Source organism: Magnolia sinica, chromosome 19 (genome assembly GCF_029962835.1).
Source record: "Magnolia sinica isolate HGM2019 chromosome 19, MsV1, whole genome shotgun sequence".
NCBI classification, from domain to species: domain Eukaryota; kingdom Viridiplantae; phylum Streptophyta; class Magnoliopsida; order Magnoliales; family Magnoliaceae; genus Magnolia; species Magnolia sinica.
In genome coordinates, this window is record NC_080591.1 from 68,874,554 (window position 1) to 68,899,648 (window position 25,095).

At 37.4% G+C, this 25,095-nt stretch overlaps 1 protein-coding gene across 1 annotated transcript; it reads left to right on the plus strand.

Annotated features, from left to right (window-relative positions):
- LOC131234675 (5-methyltetrahydropteroyltriglutamate--homocysteine methyltransferase 2-like) lies at nucleotides 1-2,016 on the plus strand. Its single transcript, XM_058231594.1, has 3 exons — nucleotides 1-5; nucleotides 1,524-1,715; nucleotides 1,824-2,016. Exons 1-3 carry the CDS (start codon nucleotides 1-3, stop codon nucleotides 2,014-2,016), a joined length of 390 nt encoding a protein of 129 aa, XP_058087577.1.
- The last annotated feature ends 23,079 nt before the right edge of the window (nucleotides 2,017-25,095 follow it).

Below are 25,095 nucleotides of genomic sequence, written 5' to 3' on the forward strand. Positions count from 1 at the left end.
ATGAGGTATCTCTCTCTCTCTTTCTCAATGCCGATTTAGGAATTTGGGGATTTAGTAATTTATAGATTATTGATTTGATGTGGACCCTCATTTTGGGATTTGGGGATTTTAGGGCTTACAGATTTAAATGTGGACCCCGAATTGGGGTTTTTCTGATTTTACAAATTAGGGATTTGAGGATTTTGGGGATATGAGGATCCAACCAGAATTAGGGATTTCTGATTTTACAAATTAGGGATGCCTGATTTCCACCATGTCTTTTGATGAATAATGCATTCGTCTTGATTTTAAAATTGTGAGGTTGCTGTTTTGTTTATGAGTTGCTTATACCGTGCTCTCTCTTAATGCTTGGATAATTTAGGAAGAGAATGAGGTTCACTTTCTACTGAAGAAGCTAAACTTTAGTGGTAATTTGAAAAAATGTTGTTAGACCAATTGAAAAGAACAATGAAAAAAAAATCTTGTCTGTCATTGACTTGGCCAAATTGAAAAGAGAAGCTACTGAATTCTCATACCATGGTAGACCAATTTATTCTTGGATTCTGTGTTATGATTCTTATACATTGGGTATTGATATTATCTTTATTGCTTTGTTTAAAACCATTTTTATTTTTATTTTTGGTTTGAAAGGATGGATTTTCCAAATGTAATCCATCTATACAAAATGGCATGCTTGTTTCTACTGCAAAGCCTTCCGCCTTCTGCCTTCAAACCCATACCTGCTGTCTTTTCTTTTTCTACATAAACTTTTCTTCCTAGCTTCATTTTAGAACTCATTTAACTTGTCAACATGTGGATGTAATGTGCTTTTATCTGAGAATGTGCTTAACTTGTAACTGGAGTTAATCTAAAATCAGCTCAAAATACTTTTCCCCAATTCATTTTCTACTCAACTGCAGTTCTTTTTTTTTCTTTTTTGTTTATACCCACATTTGTCTTCTTTTGTTATGGCTTACACTTAATGACAATGTTGTTGATCTCATAATATCTGCATTCACCATCATGATTTGCACGTTTGGGAAGCTCAGATCATGTACGCCTACCATTTTAGAAAGTCTTATCTTGTCACCTTTGTGGGCAGTTTTCTTTTTTCTTTTTAATCATGGTTACTTAATTTACATAAAATGGATCTGTTTTTAATTTTGGTGTATGGTCGAGTTAGTTCTATTCCAAGTCACTTGGGAATCTGGACTCTTGGAAAGGTCTTACTTTCATATCTTTTATACAATCACCCTTTTTCTGGAGACGTAAAAATCTGACCTGATCCATTTCTTTCATTGAATATGCCAACTGCACAACTTGTTCTCCCACTTACCATTGACTACCATTAACATAATATATGTACCTTACTCTGCCACACATTTGTACTTTTCATGTTAATACAGTCTATGTTGTAAGATTTTGAATTCCAATTAGAGTTTTAAGTTTTTTTTTTTTTTTTTTTTGGGGGAAGTCATTCTTATATCTATACTAGAGTTTTGGGGTAATTGATTCTTTTTCTGGTTTTCTACTGATCAATGCAGAGAGGTTTTAGCTGACTTGAAAGCAGCTGGGGCTACTTGGGTGCAGTTCGATGAGCCAAAGCTTGTGCTAGATTTGGACTTTCATCAACTGAAAGCATTTACAAATGCTTATTTACAGATGGAAGAGTCCTTATCTGGTCTGAAGGTTATTGTTGAGACCTACTTTTTTGATGTGTCGGTCGGACCATATAAGTCCGTTGGCATTTTATATCCAATATTATTAGTTCATCATGGTTTGCTTGATTTAGCCTTTCTTCACCATCTTTTTTGACCTGACCCAGTTCACTGGCCTGTTTGTAGGACTATCACTTCATTGAAGGGCATCTTGGCTATTGGGTTTAATCTGGTTCGTGGAGAGAAGACCCTTGAATTGAACAAGAGTTTGGGTTTTCCTTCCAGCAAGTATGTGTTTGCTAGAGTTGTTGACGGTCATAACATTTGGGCTAATGATCTCATAACATCTCTTAAGACGTTGAAAGCTCTTGAGAGCTAGGTTGGCAGAGGTATACACATTTCATGAGTTCTAGATTTGTTAGAGATAAGCTGTCTAAGATTTTGAAATCACTGAATATGTTGTTAACAAAATCAGTAAAATCATCTGTCACAATCTATGTTTACTTATTTTAGCATGGAAATGGTTTCTTAAGTTTGCTCCATCAAGTTGATGCCGTTTTTTCAGAATATTAGTTTTTATTTCTAATTTCTTTGGCCGTAGCCGCCTAATTCCTACATATTTTGGGTTTTGTTTTCATGCCTTTGTAACTGTGACTTTTCTAGTCTATCAAAATTGATACCTAAACTTTGCATGGTGCTCGTCAATTGCAAAAAAGCTTGTAGTTCCCATTTCCTGTTCCCTTCTGTACACATGTTAAGATCACAATGATCAGGTGGTTCTAACCATTGGATCAAACACCTATGAAAGGAACAGTAAGGACTATTTTTGAAATATATTTCAATCAACAATTTCGACCATCTATTTCATAAAGAGAATGATGTATTACCTTCCATTATAGGGAAGCACTTTGATCAGACCATTCTAACCTTCACATTCAGTGGTTGGAATTTGGATGGCTATAAACTTAAGTCCAAATTTTAAATTGATCAAGAGTTTGGGTTTTCTGATCTTTGGAACTGTCCCTTTTATGGTTCTTTTTAGAAGTAATAATTTTAATTTTGTATTATATTTGGTGATTTTTTTTTTTGGTATTTTTAACTGAATTTGGCAACTACATTACCCCCTGCTGTACTAGTTACCTACTTTCCATTGCAATAGAGCATGTTGTTAATTATGCATTAGTTCATTTGTCCACACCAAATATCATGAAATTTCATTATTATCAGTCCAAGTTGCTGTAATATTTCATTAAGTTTGGAATAACCAAACACATCCTAAACCATTTCTATAATTCTTCTTTTAAAAATAAAAACAAAGAGTTCTTCAAAAAATAAAAAGGAGAAGAAGTAAAGACACTAGTCAATGCAAAAGAACCAATTTAATTTTATTATCTTGTTACATAATAAAAGCATGTTGCTTCTGTTAGTGCTGGGATCTAGCCACTTCCAAATTACAAACTTTATGCTGACAATGCTCGCATCTTATAAGCTTTAAAGCCCACAATGCACCCACGCATGCCATCATCGCATGACATCTAAGATTTGTACTAGGTTAGCCATTCTTGTGTGGCAACCTGACTGAAGATCAAGGTGATCATCTCTGTATGAAAACTACTAAAACGTTCACGTGCAGCCCCAACAGATTAGTGAACTGGCATTATATTTGGTCGATCATATATGTAGTGGGCCCACCTGATTCAAGGCTTGGATGCCTTGCAGATAGTAATGGAATGGTTGACTTTACAAAACTCAGTTTTTAGTGGGGGATCCGTGCAGAGATGTGAAACTCTGGTTTAAAATAGCATCATGATACACAATGTTGGGGTCTATTGTGCTTTACTTTTCATGGCAGTTGTTTTTTGTATTTTCATTTAATGTTGGTTGATTTATTTAAAGATCTAGGCCTCAAGTTATAATATTTTTTTAGATGTGCTGTAAATTCTCAGTTATCTGTGCAGTTTTAATTTGATATCAAGGACCACATAATCTCAAAGTCAATGTGTGCATGTGGGGCCACATATATCCTGGCAAATAGCCTGATACCTGATAAGATGCTCAGGAAGACCATCAACCGTGTCTTACAACCAGTATTACTCTAGAAAATGCTGGAAGCTTATCAAATATTCACGGTTTTCATTTCACTGAGGCATGTCCCTGGAAGGTGGGAACTGCTGTTTATGTTTGGGTAAGATAAGATGCATGATTTTCCTTTTCAACAGTTAGTCATAGAGTGACAATACTTGTTTCAATTTTGTTAGATGGATGATGAATGTTTTTGTGAATGTAAATGAAAATAATTAACTCATAATTTATATATATATATATATATGTTATTAATGGAGGATACCTTGTTTAGGGGGACATGAAATTCTTGTAGCTTATGGTATGGTGCCCCAATATTGGTTGTATGTTACTAGTATGTAGTAGATAATACTAGGTTCAATAGTAGATAATACTAGAGAATACCTAAACCCGATCCAAACCCAAAACCGAACCTGATTCCCTAAACCTAGACTTAAGCCTATAGCTTAAACCTAAACTTATGACCTAAACCTAAACCTAAACCTATAACTTAAACCTAAACCTATGACCTATAACCTAAACCTAAACCTAAACCTAACCTAAACCTAAACCTAAACCTAAACCTATAACCTAAACCTAAACCTAAACCTAAACCTTTAACAGTAACCTAAACCCTAAACCTAAACCTTAATCTAAACCTGTTCCCGAACCCGAACTCGATTTCCTAAACCTAAACCTTAACCTATTCTCAATTCCTTAAAGTTGTAACCTATAACCTATAACCTAAACCAAAACCTATAACCTTAACCTAAACCTAAAACCTAAACCTAAACCTAAACCTAAAACCTAAATGTATTCTCAAATCCCTAAACCTATAACCTAAAACCTAAACTTATAACCTAAACCTATACTTATAACCTAAACCCAAACCCAAACCCAAACCTGAACCCGAATTCCTAAACCTAAACCTTAACCTATTCTCAATTCCCTAAAGCTATAACCTATAACCTAAACCTAAACCTATAACCTTAACCTAAACTTAAAACCTAAACCTAAACCTATAACCTTAACCTAAACCTAAAACCTAAACCTAAACCTAAACCAAAACCTATAACCTAAACCTAAACCTTAACCAAAACCTATAACCTAAACCTTAACCTATAACCGATAACCTATAACCTAAACTTATAACCTATAACATAAACCTAAACCTTTAACCTAAACCATAACCTAAACCTAAGCCTAAAACCTAAATGTATTCTCAAATCCCTAAACTAAAACCTCAACCTAATCCTAATCTAAACTCCTTAGCCTAAACCTAAACTTGAAAACCCACACCTAAACCCAATCCCTAACCCGAACCCGATTTCCTAAACCCTAAACCTTAAACCTTAACCTTAACCAAAACCTATAACCTAAACCTAAACTTAAACCTTAACCAAAACCTATAACCTAAACCTTAACCTATAACCTATAACCTATAACCGAAACTTATAACCTATAACCTAACCTTAACTTAAACCTATAACCTAAAACTAAACCTAAACCTATAACCAAAAACCTAAATATATTCTCAAATCCCTAACCTAAACCTACACCTAATCCTAATCTCAACTCCCTAACCTAAACTTAAACCTAACCTTGAAAACCCAAACCTAAACCCTATCCTGAACCTGAACCCGATTTCTTAAACCTAAATCTTAACCTATTCTCAATTCCCTAAAGCTATAACCTAAAATTAAACTTAAACCTAAACCTAAACCTAAACCAATAACCTTAAGCGAAACCTAAAACTAAACCTAAACCTAAAACCTAAATGTATTCTCAAATCCCTAAACCTAAACCTTAACCTATTCTCAATTCCCTAAACCTTAACCTATAACCTAACTTAAACCTAAACCTATATCCTACACTTATAACCTAAAACCTAAATGTATTCTCAAATCCCTAAACCTAAACCTACACCTAATCCTAATCTCAACTCCCTAACCTAAACCTAAACCTAAACTTGAAAACCCAAACCTAAACCCTATCCCGAACCCGAACCCGATTTCCTAAACCTAAACCTTAACCTATTCTCAATTCCCTAAAGCTATAACCTATAACCTAAACTTAAACCTAAACCGAAACCTAAACCTATTACCTTAAGCTAAACCTAAAACCTAAACCTAAACCTAAAACCTAATTGTATTCTCAAATCCCTAAACCTAAACCTTAACCTATTCTCAATTCCCTAAACCTTAACCTATAACCAAACTTAAACCTAAACCTATATCCTACACTTATAACCGAAAACCTAAATTTATTCTCAAATCCCTAAACCTAAACCTACACCTAATCCTAATCTCAACTCTTAAGCCTAAACCTAAACTTGAAAACCCAAACCTAAACCCGATCCTGAATCCGAACTCGATTTCCTAAACCTAAACCTTAACCTATTCTCAATTCCCTAAAGCTATAACCTATAACCTAAACTTAAACCTAAACCTAAACCTAAACCTATTACCTTAAACTAAACCTAAAACCTAAACCTAAACCTAAAACCTAAATGTATTCTCAAATCCCTAAACCTAAACCTTAACCTATTCTCAATTCCCTAAACCTTAACCTATAATCTAACTTAAACCTAAACCTATATCCTACACTTATAACCTAAAACTTAAATGTATTCTCAAATCCCTAAACCTAAACCTACACCTAATCCTAATCCCAACTCCTTAGCCTAAACCTAAACTTGAAAACCCAAACCTAAACCCGATCCTGAATCCGAACCCGATTTCCTGAACCTAAACCTTAACCTATTCTCAATTCCCTAAAGCTATAACCTATAACCTATAACCTAAACCTAAACCTTAAGCAAAACCTATAACCTAAACATTGACCTATAACTTATGACCTAAACCTAAACTTATAACCTTAACCTAAACCTAAAACCAAAACCTATGTGAGACCCGACCCGAGTTCACTTGTGTGCATGTAGGTGTAAGTATGCATTCCATCCATCTTAGTCCCACGGTCCTACCGGTCGAATCCCAGTGACCCATGACCCTTGGATAGTATTTGAGGTCATCCGTGAGCTCAGTCATGAAGACCCAACTCGAATCAAGTTGAGACCTATGCCATTGTGACCGCATCATTATCGCGGTTCCAACGACACATCTTGTGTGTCCATCCGATGTGTGGATCATAAGTTGTGTGCATCTCATTTGTTGAGCATTATCATGTGGCCCACCTAGTGTGGAGGGCACATTTTTTAAGGCAGCCACCCTTTTTTGTGCAAATTCCAACACACACCACCCATACACTACCTAAACCCCCCATATCCTACACCACCTACTACCCACACACTACCTATCCCTACTCTAGCCTAGCAACATAGTTTATATCACCATAGGCTATGATGGTTTTTCTCTTATCTAGGAGAGAGAGTGGTGATTACTCTCCCTCTCTCTCTTTTCTAGCAAATTTCCATAATCTCCCTCTCATTTCTCTCCACTCTCTTCTCTCTTTCTTTCTCTTGCAAAAAAAATATAGCCCCATTTTCCCTCTTTTCTAGCCTCTCCTCCTTCTTTTTCCCCTCAATCCCTTCATTAAAAACCCATCTCAACCCTTCATCTTGCTTCCTTGGATAGTTAGAAGCTTGGAGTGGAGTTTTGATAGAGATCTTAAGGTGGGTGTGCATGCAATTGCAAATTTATATTTCTTCTATTTCTTACACTTTCTTCCCTTTTTTTTATGTTGAAGCTTGTGGGGCCCATCAAATGATGATGGTGGCCCCTAAGATTTCATGGATGGGGCTCATAGCCCATCTTACTTGCACGCATGTTCCATGCAAGGGGTCATTCTTCATGGACCCCTAAATGGCTTTTCCTTCTTTGATCAGGGATCTTTAGGTCATCTAGACCCTTAATCCTTGGTGGAGATTGCATCTCTACCATAGATCTCAAGTAAAAATCCTATGATCATATAGATCTTATATATCTTGTGATAGTGGAATGTGTGTGCATGAGTGATGAGGGGAAGGGCCTCAATGTAGCGGAGACCGTTCTCTTATGGCTGAATCCTTATTTTCCTTTGTTGATAACCTTCTGATCATGAGTGTGTGGCCCACTTTGTGGACCAAAAATATCCAGACCATCCATGGAGGTGGACATTCATGATAGTCCACCCTTGGACATTGGAGCCCCTTAATCCACCTATATGGGGCACATGCAAGGGATGTTTTGTAATGGAAAGGGTCTGGATGTTTGTAGGGCCCACTGAGGTGGTCTATACCATGATTTGCTAGGATTAAATCCCCTTTTAAATAGTGTTTATATTTATTTATTTTCAGTTATATGTTGCTGTCCAGAACTGTCTGGACAGATTTTTGGGTCATCTTGAGGCCAGATTTTTAGGCATTTGGAGGGGTGTTTGGTCCCATGTAATATATGTTTCTTAAATTTGTGGACCCCACCTATAAGTATGCCAAATTTCAGCCCCAACTGACTTCATTTGGTTATCCAAAAGGGTGGGCCAAGAGGGGTGGTCAGCCTGATTTTCTGTTGTGCAGTCCAATAATGTAGACTGTTGTAAACTGAAATTCATAAATTATTTTGATGATGGTGGGCTACCTTTTTGGGTTTCTTCTTATTGTATACATGATGAGAGACCTTGGCCCTCAATTTCTAGAATTTTGGAGGCCCAGGACCGACCCATTGGAATGGCCCAAATTCAACACAGTCATATTCTAGCAATACTCCACCTTGTACAGATTGTATCCTTCAAATTAATTAAAATATTTTTGGGTATCCTAAAATAATAAAAATTTACAGGGAGGTGGTCCACCCATTTTAGGACCCACCTACCAATTTTTAGGGCCAATGGACCCTTTTGTACATCGTGGTGAGGGCCGGACTGGCTCACCATGATGGGACGTCCAGGTCTGTCTGATTTTTTTAGACAGACTATTTTGTTTAAATTAATTAAAATACTTAAGAATATTCAAAATTTTTGAAATTTTGTGAAGGTGTGACCCACCTATGGAAGTATTACTCTGTAAAATTTCAGACCCAACAGACATTTGACTTGGCCGTGGTGTGGCCGGGAGTGGCCAGCTAAGCAGAGATGTCCAGGCTGGGGCGTCCAGCTTGCTTCATGGGCCCACCTTAATGTGTTGTATATCCCAGCCGTCCCATCCATGAGTGGCCCACGTAGGGAGGGTCCACCCTACATGTACATCCCTTGTGGGACCCACTTTAGTATACATGGAGCCCGCCTTGATGTATGTATAGCCAAGCTGTCCAGGCCTTGGACCGCCCAAGCCCATATGGGACGCCCCATGTCGGCTACCTGCTGGACTTTGGTCTAGCAATGTGGCCCACCTACTCCCTTGTGTCATATAATGTAACCCTCTGTGGTGGGGCCCTCTGACTTGATAGCTGGACCACTTGGGCTAATGTCTTAATCAAATAAAATAATTACTGGACTCCAATAGGCCCATAAACCTGTTGGGTTAAAAATCCAACAACTTGTTATAATTATGCTTGGCCTTTGGGCTGAAATTTTGAGGAGTGGAGCCCACCACTTTGTGAAGATCTTAGAGGGAATAATTTATACCTTTGGTTCCTTAAATATTGGGCTTAATAAATGCACTTTTGAGGCCCACCATAGTTGAATTTAATTGGGTTCATGAATGTAGCTAGTTGTTGAACTCTTTAGCCCAATTGGGTTGGAACTTTCCAGATAGGCCCATTGAACTCTTGGGCCATTTTTACCATACTATTGTGTTGGGTTAGTAGGCCGGATTACACAAGTAGATGGGCCCTTGGTTGCCCACCAAATCAACTTTAATACTTGGGCCAGGTTGTAGGCCCAACTTACTTGACTAAGAGCATGACATTTGCCCATGTGGTTTGAGCAATGGGCTGCCCACTAGGCCACCACAATATATGGGATTAGTAGCCTTTATGTTAGGCCCTAACCTTTCCCCTATGGGCCAATAGTGGTATATATGGGTTGGGCTATGTGTGTTTTCCTTGGACCCATGTTTTGGATAGGCCTTGGGCCGCCTTTCTAAAGCCCAACATGAGTGTTTGTGGTATGATTATGGCTGCCTGTTTCTTATTTCTGATGTTGTGTGGGCCTTGGGCCTTGATCCATGATCAATTAGAGATGGGCTACCTCTTGGGGACCAATTGTGGTTGGATGTCCACATTGGTGGCCCTAAGGTAGGCCCACGGACTTCTATGGGTGGTTAAAGGCCCACGATAGACCCTTGTTAGGCTCGTTTCATCTATTTAAGCCTATACCATTATCTCCTTAGTCTCGTGGGCTACCCCAAGTATATGGGCCCCCACTAGAGGTTGTATTGCTTATGAGGAATTGGTTAAGTACGTCGACCCTTCATGGTTAGGTAGAGAGTTCATCTTCACCTCATTGGCACCCATATTCATCTTCATGGCCCACTCCCATACACATCATATGCATGCTTGGTTGAGGTATGATTGGCCATGGTTGTGCCATTGTGTAGGACATATTAGTATCTCCCCGAGAGATGGATGCTTGGGATTGATGCATGGGTGATTGTGTAATTCATGCATCTAGCATTGCATAGCTTGTGGATATCCGCCTTTACTTCATCAGGGCCTTACCTCCACAAGGGTATTCGTGGATGGCTGTATGTGTGGACACCGAAAATATTAGTTGAGCATACCGGGTGCAGAGGATACCCATGGGTGAAATTTTCAAAACTTCCATGGTACCAAGGATCTGCTCTAACGCCGTGACCGGGTGGAATACATGAGCGCATGAGGGCCTTATACCATTAGGCCGCGACTCCCACTGTCGTATAGTCGGTTGGATAGGGGTGTGGCCTTACCTGCCTGGTGTGAGGAGGCTTTGCTAGGTTGAGTGTGACCAGCTTGTAAATGGGTCCGCTACCTTCAGGTCTTGTTGGTGATTGGTTGTCCACAGGCGGATATGAGGTCTCTTACGCTCGTTTGACTGTGCGGGGTCTGCAGAGCGGCAATCATTCAATAGTGCAATAGACCTCGGTGATTTCCTTATGATTGAAAATGTACTTAACTTATGGTTTGGATATGAGCACTGACATTACTTGCATCACATTAGCATTGGTTGTACAAGCCCCTTCATGCATTGCTTTGGTATGGCACCCACTACTCATTGCATTGCGTTCATGGTAAGCCTTGGTAAGGCTAGTGATATGCTCATTGATCATGCTTCTCTTGTTATACCTCCTACTATTCTTCTGTGCACCATTGACACGCACTTTTACCACCCTCTAAGCTTCTGTAAGCTTATGCACGATTATGCATGCAGGAGACTCTAGGTAGGCATCATAGCAGTAGAGCGTGGAGTAGAGTTGAGCAGTGAGGACTCCAGTATTGCTGATTTCTCTCTCTTTTCCTTTTATTCTCATATAGGTCCTTTTGGACCTTATGGATGGTTGTAAAAGTTCAAATTTATAGTGGATTTTATGATGTGTGCCTTTATTATTCTTAGATGTACGTGCTGTGATCTTGGGTATGCTCGTATTGGAAATGATTATACTATTATGAAAATCCTCCTTGTAGGATCCCAGGATCGGAACCTGCCTCAGAAGCCGAGAATGGAGTACTATGGAGGCTGTTACGGCCAAAACCGGCCATCGGGTTCCTTGTTATTCCGGTTACCGAGTCTGGGGCGTGACAACCTAAAACCTAAACCTAAACCTATAACCTAAAGTTATAAACTAAAACCTAAAACTAAACCTAAACCTAAAATCTAGATGTATTCTTAAATCCCTAAACCTAAACCTACACATAATCCTAATCTCAACTCCCTAACCTAAACCTAAACATAAACTTGAAAACCCTAACCTAAACCCGATCCCTAACCCGAACCCGATTTCCTAAACCTAAACCTTAACCTATTCTCAATTCCCTAAAGCTATAACCTATAACATATAACTTATAACCTAAACCTAAACATAAACCTTAACCAAAACCTATAACTTAAACCTTAACCTATAACCTACAACATATAATCGAAACTTATAACCTATAACCTGAAACTTAAACCTATACCTAAAACCTAAATATATTCTCAAATCCCTAAACCTAAACCTACACCTAATCCTAATCTCAACTCCCTAACCTAAACCTAAACCTAAACTTGAAAACCGAAACCTAAACCCGATCCCAAACCGGAACCCGATTTCCTAAACCTAAACCTTAACCTACTCTCAATTCCCTAAAGCTATAACCTATAACCTATAACCTAAACCTAAACCTAACCTAAACCAATAACCCAAACCTATAACCTTAACATAAACCTAAAACCTAAACCTAAACCTAAACCAAAACCTATAACCTTAACCTAAACCAAAACCTATAACTTAAACCTTAACCTATAACCTATAACCTATAACCTAAACTTACAACCTTAACCTAAACCTAAAACCAAAACCAAAACCTATAACCTAAACCTGTAAACTAAAACATAAACCTAAACCTAAACCTAAAACCTAAATGTATTCTCAAATCCCTAAACCCAAACCTACACCTAATCCTAATCTCAACTCCCTAACCTAAACCTAAACCTAAACTTGAAAAGCCAAACCTAAACCCGATCCCGAACTTGAACACGATTTCCTAAACCAAAACCTTAACCTATTCTCAATTCCCTAAAGCTATAACCTATAACCTATAGCCTATAACCTAAACCTAAACCTTAAGTAAAACCTATAACCTAAACCTTAACCAATAACCTATAACCTATAACCTAAACTTATAACCTATAACCTAACCTTAACCTAAACCTAAAACCTAAACCTAAACCTATAACCTAAACTTATAAACTAAAACCTAAACTTAAACCTAAACCTAAAACCTAAATTTATTCTCAAATCCCTAAACCTAAACCTAAACCTAAACTTAATCTCAACTCCCTAACCTAAACCTAAACCTAAACTTGAAAACCCAAACCTACACCCTATCCCGAACCCGAACCCGTTTCCTAAACCTAAACCTTAACCTATTCTCAATTCCCTAAAGCTATAACATATAACCTAAACTTAAACCTAAACCTAAACCTATAACCTTAACCTAAACCTAAACCTAAACCTAAACCTAAACCTAAACCTAAACCTAAAACCTAAATATATTCTCAAATCCCTAAACCTAAACCTTAACCTATAACCTAACTTAAACAAAAACCTATATCGTACACTTACAACCTAAAACCTAAATGTATTCTCAAATCCCTAAACCTAAACCTTAACCTATTCTCAATTCCCTAAACCTTAACCTATAACCTAACTTAAACCTAAACCTATAACCTACACTTATAACCTAAAACCTAAATGTATTCTCAAATCTCTAAACATAAACCTACACCTAATCCTAATCTCAACTCCTTAACCTAAACCTAAACTTGAAAACCCAACCCTAAACCCGGTCCCGAACCCGATTTCCTAAACATAAACCTTAACCTATTCTCAATTCCCTAAACCATGACCTATAACCTAACTTAAACCTAAACCTATAACTGACACTTATAACCTAAACCTAAAACCTAAATGTATTCTCAAATCCCTAAACCTAAACCTACACCTAATCCTAATCGCAACTCCTTAACCTAAACCTAAACATGAAACCCCAAACCTAAACCTGAACCCGAGCCCGATTTCCTAAACCTAAACCTTAACCTATAACCTAACTTAAACCTAAAGCTATAACCTAGACTTATAACCTAAACCTAAACCTAAAACCTAAATGTATTCTCAAATCCTCAAACCTAAACCTACACCTAATCCTAATCTCAACTCCCTAACCTAAACCTAAACTTGAAAACCGAAACCTAAACTCGATACCGAACCTGAACCTGAACCTGATTTCTTAAATCTAAACCTTAACCTATTCTCAATTCCCTAAATCTATAACCTATAACCTGTAACCTAAACCTAAACCTATAACCTAAACCTAAACCTATAACCTTAACCTAAACCAAAACCTATAACCTATAACATATTACCCATAACCTATAACCTATAACCTAACCTTAACCTAAACCTAAAACCTAAACCTAAACCTATAAGTGTAGGTTATAGGTTTAGGTTTAGGTTAAGGTTGTTTTTCTTTCAATTTGTCTAGATCACCTCTCATATTTTCTCTCCCTTTTCATTGTTTTTTCCATAGGATTGTTTGTGTTTGGATGGATGCAGTTTATGTTTGGATGAATGTAGTTTATGTCTAGATGGATTTACGTAGTTTGGGTTTAGATGGATGTGAATATGAATATGATGAAATATATTATATAACAGGTGTATATCAGGTAGAATATGATGAATTATATTCTAACAGGTGTATATCAGGAAATTTGAGATGGGATACTTTCTAAAAAAAAAGAAAAAAGAGAGAGAATTTTACCTACGAAATATTTCATATGTAAAAGTCTCGTTAACGTCTTTTAGCTAAGAAAATTTTCGTAGCTAAAAGTAATTTTTAAAAAGCCTTTAGCGATAAAACTTTTCATCACCAAAAGTCTCATCCACGTTTTTTAGCTATGAAAATTTTCGTAGCTAAAAGTAAACCTTTCGATAAAAAATTGTTTACTACCTTTAGCGACAAAAATATTCGTCGCTAAAAGTCTCAGACACGTTTTTTAGCTACGAAAATTTTCGTAGCTAAAAATAAACCTTTCGATTTAAAAAAAAAAAAATTTGTATGCCACCTTTAGCGATGAAAATATTCATCACTAAAAGTCTCATCTACGTTTTTTAGCAACGAAAATTATCGTTGCTAAAGGTAAGTCTTTAGCGATGAATATTTTCGTCGCTAAAAGTCTCATCCACGTTTCTTAGTTACAACAATTTTCATAGCTAAAAGTAAGCCTTTTGATTTTATTGAAAAATTGTTTAGTCTTTAGTGATGAAAATTTTCGTCGTTAAAAATCTCATCCACGTTTTTTAGCTACGAAAATTTTAATAGCTAAAAATAAACCTTTCGATTGTTTAAAAAAATTGTTTACAGCCTTTAGTGACGAAATTTTTCGTCGCTAAAAATCTCATCCACATTTTTTAGATACGAAAATTTTCGTAGCTAAAAATAAACCTTTCGATTGTTTTAAAAAATTGTTTACAGCCTTTAGCGACGAAAAGTTTCGTCGCTAAAAGTCTCATCCACATTTTTTAGCTACAAAAATTTTCGTAGCTAAAATACAAAAATTGTTTACAGCCTTTAGCGACGAAACTTTTCGTTGCTAAAAGTCTCATCCACGTTTTTTAACTACGAAAATTTTTGTAGCTAAAAGTAATCCTTTCGATTTTTTTCAAAAATTGATTACAGCCTTTAGCAACGAAACTTTTCATCGCTAAAAGTCTCATCCACGTTTTTTAGCTACGAAAATTTTTTATAGCTAAAAGTAAACCTTTCGACTGGCTTTAGCGACGAAAATTTTCATCTCTAAAAGTGACATCCACATTTTTTAGCTACGAAAATTTTCGTAGCTAAAAGTAAACCTTTCGACTGGCTTTAGCAACAAAAATTTTCTTCACTAAAAGTGACTTTTAGCTATGAATTTAAAATTTCATCGCTAAAAGTAAACTTTTAGCAACGAAACTTTTTTTTGTCGCTAAAAGTCACTTTTAGCATTGAAAAAACGTTTCGTCACTAAAAACCCTCTTTCTTTTAGTGTATGTACATCACTTGGGCCTCATACATGGGCCTCAAACACATTATAATGGGCCTCAAACACAGGCCACATATATATCACAATGGGCATCATTACATGGGCCACATATACATCACAATGGGCCTCATCACATGGGCCTCATATACATCATATGGGCCTCAAACACAGGCCTCATATATATCGCAATGGGCCGCATCTCATGGGCCTTATATACATCAAGTGGGCCTCATATACATCAAGCAGGGCCATTCATCTATTTTTAGAGGTGATTTTAGAGCATTACCTAAAAAAATAGATCATATCGAAAGATCATCTGGACCATACCACAAATAGCAGTGGAGATAATGATTTTCACTATTAAACAATTCACAAGGCCAACTATAATGTTTATTTCCATCCAATCTGTTCATAAGGTCACAAAGACCTGAATTAAGAGGAAAACAAATTTCATATTGATCCAGAACTTTTATGACCCCAAACAGTTTTAATGGTAGACGTTTAATACCTCACTAATTTTTGTAATGTGGTCCACCTGATAGATAGATCTGTCTTGTTTTTCTTCTCAACCCTTAAGACGAGCTTGCAGGGTGGATGGATGGTTTGGATATAACACACCTCATGATCAGAACCACTGAACTTGCTGACGTCAATATAGCAACTATATAGCTGGCGTAAGCGTACACCAACCAATCCTCTTCTACAGAGGTGGGTCCCATGTGGGGCCCACCAAATATACATACATATATATATATATATATATATATTATGTTATATATTATTATAATAATTATTATTATTATTTATTTATTTAAAACATCTAAGCCCTGGACGTCTATTGACAGATGGCTTGGACATAGATTACATATACGCAAGGTGGGCCCCATCCCCACACGTGCTGCATGTGTGGGGTGGGCCCCACAGCTACCAAGAAGACGGACGGTATGGGTATAATACATACCTCAGGGTCGGGTCCATAGAACTTGCAGATGTCCATACAAATGGATGGTTTGAAAATAACAGATACAACACGGTGGAGTCCCACCATCCTAGGATGGATGGTGGATGATGTGGATCAACAACGTGAGGTCCATGTGATGGACGACTTTGATAAAACACTTACATTAAGGTGCCCCAGCACTGTCCTTTGCTGGACGATGTGGGAGCAACACATAAATCATGAGACCCACAAATGGACGATGTAGATAAAACACATATATCATGTAGGTCCCATGGACGGTATGGATCCCATCTACACTTAAAGGTGGCCCCACATCCAAGCAATGGATGGTGGGGATAGAACATATACATCAAGTACAGTCCCACCATCCAGGAACTGGACGGTGGTGAGCTCCACAAGAGATTTGCATATGCCTCATCTCTAGATGGACAATGTGAAATGCAACACATACCTCACGTGGGTCCCATTGTCCACGGACGGTGAGGAGGCATGTACATTAAAGTCGGTCCACGTAAGTGTGGCCCACCCGCTAGCTCAGACTGATATTTTTGTTTTCCCTGCCCTAGCCTGTCCAAACGGACAGGAAGCGTGATGCTCCATATACATCACGTGGGGCCCCACCGTCCAGGATCTGGACAGTGTGGATATACATGAATACATCAAGGCGGGTCCATGTTCCATCATGAGAGAGAGAGAGAGAGAGAATCGAGTGGTGATGGGAGCTCCACCACTATGAGCTCCCCTAGGTGGCCATATACAACATATACAACAAGTGGGTCCCATATCATGTGGGCCCTAAATCAAAATCATGATCTGGTGCTATGAACACCCACCGATTTCACTTCTTCTTGGCTCATTGATCTCCCAAGCTCCTAAGCTTCTTCTTTGATGGAAGATGATGATGGTTGAAGGGTTGGATGATGAGATGAGAGGGTAGGAAGTGGGCCACACACTTGGCTCTCTTCTTACTTGGAAATGCTTGGACGTCCATACTCTTAGGGTTGCTTGGGATGGGTGGAGAAAGAGAGAGAGAGAGAGAGAGAGAGAGAGAGAGAGAGAGAAGGTGATGGGATGAAAGGGATGGGTGAGGGATGCGTGATATGGGTTGTATAAGAGAGTGACATGAGAGGCATGAGTTGTGTTGACTTTTGGTTAAGAGAGGGATGGGTGTGATGGAATGTGTACTTGACTAGTATTAAGTGATTGATGTGATGGGTTGTAGAGATTCTTTCAGAATTTATAACGTGCGGCATTTTTCTCAAAATAAACGTGGGCCCACAACTCCTAACTTAGGTACCGCATCAGTGCAGAAGTCGCAGCGTTGAAACTGCGGCAATGGCGCGGTCGCTAGGGTACAAGTCTTGGGTCGAGTTGACTCAGATATAAGGGATGCGACTTAGGGTCACAGGCAAATGCCAATTATAGGTCGTGGGTTGCCAGAATTTGACGGGGATGATCGCGGGAGTCTAAGGAATGGTACGGCCTAAGATACGGGTCTTACATTAGGCATAATCCTGAACCGTCAACTCATCAAATATACTCCTTCCTCAGTGGCTCGCTCAATTTCATCAAGGCCAGGGTCTTCTTCTATGGCCTCACCTTCAGTGCCCCCTTTATTAATAGTCAAGTGAGTTGCACAGTGTTGAAGCCTAGATGGGCCGCTCCTATTGGCTGCAGAAGGTTGAGGATGTCCTCCTATTGGTTCTTTTCCTCGTGTCAATTTTGAATCCTGAGTGGGACCCATCATGGGGAGCCGAGTTGAAGGGTAAGGCTGAATATGAACTCTTACAAGTTGTGTTTCTACCCTACCTACCAACTGAACTACTTCATCCATGGTCCCGACTGAGTGTATCTGAAGTTGATCTTGAATCGTCGATCGCCACCCACTCATAAATCGTGCTACCTTCTGTGATTCTGTTTATGACAAATTGTTTCGTGTTGCCAACCGCTCGAATTCAGTGTAACCTATGACGATTCGATTCCCCTGTCAGCAATTTTAGTATTTATGGAATAATACCTACTTATAATCACTAGGGAGGAATCGTGATTGAAGAAGGCATCTCATCCGTGGCCATGATGAGATGGGTGCCTTGTTTTGTTGTGCATGTGAGAGTTGTAATTTCTCCCATTATGCAGAAGTACCAAATTTTAATTTAAATGCTACTAATTTACCCTTTTATGATCTGACATGTCCATATAATTAAAATATTTTTCTACTTCGGCTAGCCAATCGAGGAAATCTTATATACATAATAAACTGTTAAAACTAGAAAGTTCAGCCTTACCTCAAGAGTCTCTTTCAGCACGATCTAGACGATCGCCCCCATGGATTGGTCGTCGGGGAAAGCTTTCATTAAGTTCATTGTCATTAGAACTCGAATTACCTGGTGTGGCCCTACGATTAATCACTGGTAGTACTCTACAAAAATCATGATTGTGTCGTATAACAACTACAGGTAGTTGAGCATCGCCTTAGGCTCGGGGTGGAATCAGCGCATCCGCAAAACAGCTGAGGGTTTCCTGTAGCCCTTGCATGGTCAACTGACTCTCCCTATGGAAAGCTTTCATTCTTTTCAAAAGATAACGAATCCTTGGATCACTGTCCATAGGATTTTGGTTCATACATTCGTTGTTTGCCATCAGCCTGAAGGAAGTCCTCGCTCGGATACTAATTGATGCAATGATGAATGTGATGAGGTCGATCACTGTCTTCCTTAAGGATAATTACTCCAAATCCATGGAGCTTCTCTGAACTCCTCACAGAGACTTCTTGAATCCACGAGGAAAAGAAATAGAAATAATTTTAAGATATATGAAAAAAACTTCTTAATTGATTGATAGATGAAATTAATGAGCCTACAACCCTTTAAATAGGGATACCAAAACTTGGAATAAGTTTAGGAATTAAATTATAACTAAAACTCCCTAAAATTCTCAACTTACTATAAATAGTAAATTTACTATTTATAGTAAGTGTCCTATGTGGTTTAACCACATTATTCTCCTAATTTTTCTAAACACTTTTCATGTTGGACACAACTCCTAAAACCCAACAGATGAAGAGTTATAATCAAACTAAAACTTACTAAAAATAGTAAAAACATAAATAAACATGAAATTTGACTGCCGATAGGATAGAATCTCGCAAATTCGGCATGGGAAACCTTACATAGCCGGGTTGGTTGGCTAAATTAGCCCGTCCTACCCCAAAATCACTTATGGTACATCGAGTAACTCATTCCGATTTGCAAGATATGCCTGTTTTAAGGTTCTGACGGTCTTAATGACTTCTGCCTCTGATCAGGCCTTCTCTGATCCATCTTGGACATGAAAATTTCCGCGGCCCACTCTACATCACAACCCTAGCCATGAGGCCGAAACACTCAATTTATAAGTATATCTAACCCACCCCAACATCACCATCAAATAAGAACTTCCCATGGGCACTCTCCCCAACCTCACTCCAACCCCTCCAAACACCACCATCCCCCACCATGAACATTAAAGCAGACATTCTTGGTAAGGGATGGTGCCGCTCCTGGCACTGAGGTTACTATTTAGAGGGATGGGAGCAAAGTTGCAGAAGGTGCATGTGGGAAGTTCTTATTTGTTATTTGATGTGATGTTGGTTGGGTTAGCAATGCTTGTAGATTTTGGGTATTTGAGTCTCATGGCCAGTATTTTTTTTTAATTATTATTTTAAATATTAAGTCTCTCTTCTTTTTCATTTCATTCCTTTCATTTTTATTTTATTTTTTTGCATTTAATATTAACCATTCATTTTTATTGCAACAGTGTGGCCTATTTGATGACTGGATCTAATGATTTCAGTGGCATCATGCTCACAGTGAGTCCTGCCTAAAGAACGTCCAAGATCTTACAAATGTGCACCATATAGTTGATATTTGACATAGATGTGTGACTCATTTGATGATTATCCTACCCTAATTTTTGCAAATTGGATATTCATCTCTCACTGTACTTGATGAATGGCTTCAATCTTTGATGTATGTGTCGTATACAGAGAGCTATGTGATGGACCTGTTTTTCAGGTTGATCCAAAAAAGTCACTTGAAGATGAGGGTGGCAATAGGCCAGGTATCCCAACCTACTAACTTGGCTACAGCAGGGCTCCGGCCTCACCTACTAATTGCCCATATTTGGTGGTTGCCGATCTTTAAAACAAAGTATATAAACACATCTTGGATTTACTTGGAACTTCTCAACGGAGTTCAAGAATATTTTTGTGTGCGTGTGTACGTACAATCATTGGGGAAGCCTATTTCTCCTTAAATTTTGTGATTTCTTCTCTCAACTACGCCAAAATGGCCAATTTGAGATGTATTTTTGCCTCTTGGTTTAACGACGGATTTAATCCGTCGCTAACGGAAAAGGTCTGTCACTAAGCTCGTCTTTCTCAAATATCCGAGTCCTAACGTCGCAGAATTTAGCGACGGACCAAAATCTGTTGCTAAAATCTGATTTACAACGTATTTACAATGGATTTTTGTCCGTCGTAACTAGGCGAAGGATGAAATCCATCGCAAATTTTGATTTGGCGACGGAGAATGATCAGTTGCAAATTCCCGCCCAAAATTCCAAATGGCACGCTTTTCAGTTGCTTTTGCGACGGATCATGCTCCGTCGTAAAAGGACTTTTGCCTTAACATTATTTTTTTCATTTTTTTTTTAAGAATATGGTGGAAAATTAACTTTTTTTGTAGTCTAATAATTGTTTTCTAATAGAATTTCAGTGGTTTAATTGTACATATTTGTATCTAAGATTATTTTTTAACAATTGATTGAATGCAAAAAGAAAATTTATTTTATTTTTATATCAAATGAGTGGAATTTTATTTTTATTTTTTTAATTTAAAAGTAATATTTAAATGATTTGTAATATCACATGAAAAAGAATATTAAGAAGTTAAAAAAATTTAACAATGTTTGAGAAAAAAATAAAAATCGTGATTTAATAAAAATCTATTTTGTGGGAACAAAAAAAGAATATTTAATAAAGTTGATAAATTTGAAAAAAAAAAAAAAAGCATTCGATTTTGAGAAAAAAAAAATATCCTGAAAAAGGAAATTAAAAATATATTTAAAAATGTGAAAATTTTCACAATGTCGAAAAATGAAAATATTTTTAAAAAGAAAATGAGAGTTTGAAATTTGAAAAATAAAATAAAATTGTGAAGTTCAATAAAAATTGACAAGTTCGAATAAAATGCTTTTAAAAAAAATGAAGAAGTGAAAAAGAATTGAAAATTTTAAAATAAAATGATATTAAAAAATCGATACTTTATCAAAAAATAAACATTTTGAAACGAAAAATAAATAAGTTGAAAAATTTTGTGATTTTGAAAAATAATTGAAAATGTTTAAAATTCGAAATTAAAAGAAAAAGTTATTTATTAAAACACTAAGATTTTGAAAAAATATATATAATTTTTTAAAAGAAATGAAAAGTTGAAAACAACATGATGCTTTTGAAGAAAAATAAATTGGCATTTTGGAATTTTTTGGGAAAAAAAATTAAAAATTGTGAAAATTTAAGATATTTTGAAAATAAAAATTTAGAATTTGTATTTTAATTTATTTTTTGAAATATTTTATAATAAAAATGATATTTTGTTAAAAGTTTTCAAAGAAAAATTAAGAGTAAAAAATATATATTTTGAAAAAAAAATGTTATTTTTAAATGGAAATTGAAATTTATCTGTGAAAAAAAATATTTTTTAATAAATTATTAGGCACATCCACTAATTGAACATTTAACCATTTTTGGACAATTAAATTAGTCCCAGATTGAAGAGTAAATAACTTCATATGTTTAAATCAAATTTCACTCAAATTGTAGATCAATCTTGTATTCCCAATACTTTTCTCACATGTAGCTAGCCTGATTGGGGCAAGTAACTAGTCAAATTGAGTATATTGATCAGTAAAATAGAGTGAATAGACTATAAATATAAAATGGGCTAAATATTATTGCTAAAATTGTGACCCAACTTATTGACCTCGCGAGAACCTATGAATTGATGTTAATAAGTTTTGTGGGCCCCATCATGATGTGTGTCGAACATCAACACTGTGCATTTAATGTGTCCCCTTTAGGTTATGAGATATCTCAAAAATCATCTGTAAACAAAACTCAAGTGGGCCATACCATCTAAAACCAAGTCAATACATCTTAAAAAATATAAAAGCACTTGGTGGGGCCCACATGAGTTTTGGAGGCGGCTAAAACTTGGTCTGACCCCTCATCCAAGTGGAACACACATAATGAGTGGGTTAGATATATGAATCACATTAAGGCAAGCCCAATATATGATTATGAATGTTTTAAGGAAACCCCTCTACATTTAGGTGAGTTACTCATTACCCTTACCAGAGTAAACTCTGTGGGGTCCACCATTATTATTTATTTTATCCACTCCATTTAACCATGTTAACAGATAATTTGAGGTCTAAAGAACAAAAATGAAGCATATCCAAAGCTCAAGTGAACCACACCACAGGAAAGTGTGATTGAACCTCTACCATTGAAAAATTCTTGGAGGCCATAGAAGTTTTGGGTTAAGCTGATGTTTGTGTTTTCTCTTCATTCATATATATTTGATATTATGAATAGGTTGGATGGCAAATAAACATTACTGTGGGCCCAAGGAAGGTATCAATGGTGGAAATCATTATTCCACATTGTTTCGTGTGGCATGGTCCACTTGAGTTTTGGATTTACCGAAAATTTGGGATCAACCCACATTGTTCAACCATTTTTGAGATCATTTCAAAGAATTATTCAAAAAATGAATCATATCCAAAGATTAAATGAACCGCACCACAAATACCAGCATGGATGGGAACGGATTGGCTACTCCCCTGCCACTTGCCCGTTGGCTAGTATTCGGTGCTATGTGGGCCCCACCATGATGTATGTATTTCATACATTATGTTCATCCATTTTTACCGATCATTTTAGGGCTTGATCGAATAAAATGATAGGGATATAAACCTAAGGTGGACCACATCATAGGAAAACAATATTGATTGGATAGCCACCATTAAAATCCTCTTAAGGCCCACAATACTGTTTATTTGACATCCAATTTGTTGATTAGATCATACAGGCCCTGATGAAGGGAAAAAACAAAGATCAGGTTGATCCAAAACTTTTATGGCCCCCAAAAGGGTTTCAATGGTAGACGTTCAATCCCCCACTGCTTTTTTCAGTGTGGTCCACTTGATGGTTAAATCTGTCTTATTTTTTGTCTTAAGCCTTACGACGAGCTCACCGGTTGGATAGATGGTTTGGATATAATACATACCTCACGATGGGACCCATAGAACTTGCTGACGTAAGCCGACTATTCATCTCCTTCATTTGGCTGAAAACGGATTGGCTACTCCCCTTGCCACCAGCCCCGTGGTTGGTGGTCGGTGCTCTGTGGGGCCCTTTATGATGTACATGTTTCATCTATTCCGTTCATCCATCTTTTCAGATTATTTTATAGTTTTATACTAAAAATTAGCAGGACATAAATCTCAGGTGGACCACACCACATGAAAACAATGGCGATTGGATATCCACCATAACAATCCATCTTAAGGCCCACTGTACTGCTTATTTGACATCCAATTTGTTGATTAGGTCATACAGGACCAGATGAAGGGAAAAACCAAAGATTAGCTTGATCCAAAACTTTTATGGCCCCCAAAAGGTTTTTAATGGTCCATGCTCATTCAACACTGTTTCCTGTAATGTGGTCCATTTGAGATTGGGATATACCTCATTTTTGGTCTGATACCATAAAATTATCTAAAAAAATAGATGGACGGTGTGGATGAAACACGAACATCATGTTGGGGCCCACAGAGCACTAACCACCAACCATTGGCCGGTCACCACTTTGAATAATGGACGCGGATAAAGCCCTTAGCGTGAAGTTCCTACGCAAGATGTTAAGTGGGGCCCAACACCATGTGTTTGGAAAATCTACTTCGTTAATCCATTTTTAGAGATCATTTTAGGACAAGAGACCAAAAAAGAGTTGGATCCAAAAATCAAGTGGGTCACACGAGAGGAAAGAGTGGGGAAACAAATACCTACAGTTGAAAACTTCATGGGCTCCACCTTGATGTTTATATGTCATCCAAACAGTTGATAAGGTCATTAACACTGGGATGAAGTGAAAATACAAAAGAAATATATTAAAAAAAAAGCCTGAAACAAAGCTTTTTATGGCCATAAGAATGTTTCAATGGTTCTCACTAAATCCCCACTGTTTCATCTCGTGTGGCCTACTTGAGTTTTGGATCCAGTTAGTTTTTGGTATATTTTTCTAAAATGATCTCTATAAACGGATTAACAGTGTAGATTTCCCACAAACATGGTGGTGGGCCCCACCCAGCATCCTTGCGCAGGAACTTATCTGCGAAGGCTTTAGCATGAAATCCATGTCCCCTAAAACGTGGAGACCCCTGTTCTCTCTCCCTCTCATCCACTCTCCTTTCCATCTATCCCTCTCCCAACACTGGCCCTAGAGATCTCTCTCACACGCCCTCTCTCTCTCTCTCTCTCTCTCTCACTGAAGCTCGGTTGAAGGCTAGCTCATTGACAACCGTGAGGTATCTCTCTCTCTCTCTCAATCTCTTCAATCTCAATACCGATTTAGGGATTTGGGGATTTAGCAATTTGTGGATTCCTGATTCGATGTGGACCCTCATTTAGGGATCTGGGGATTTTAGGGCGCATTACTTCACATTGTTGAGGATTTGGGGATTTTAGGGATTTGGGGATTACAG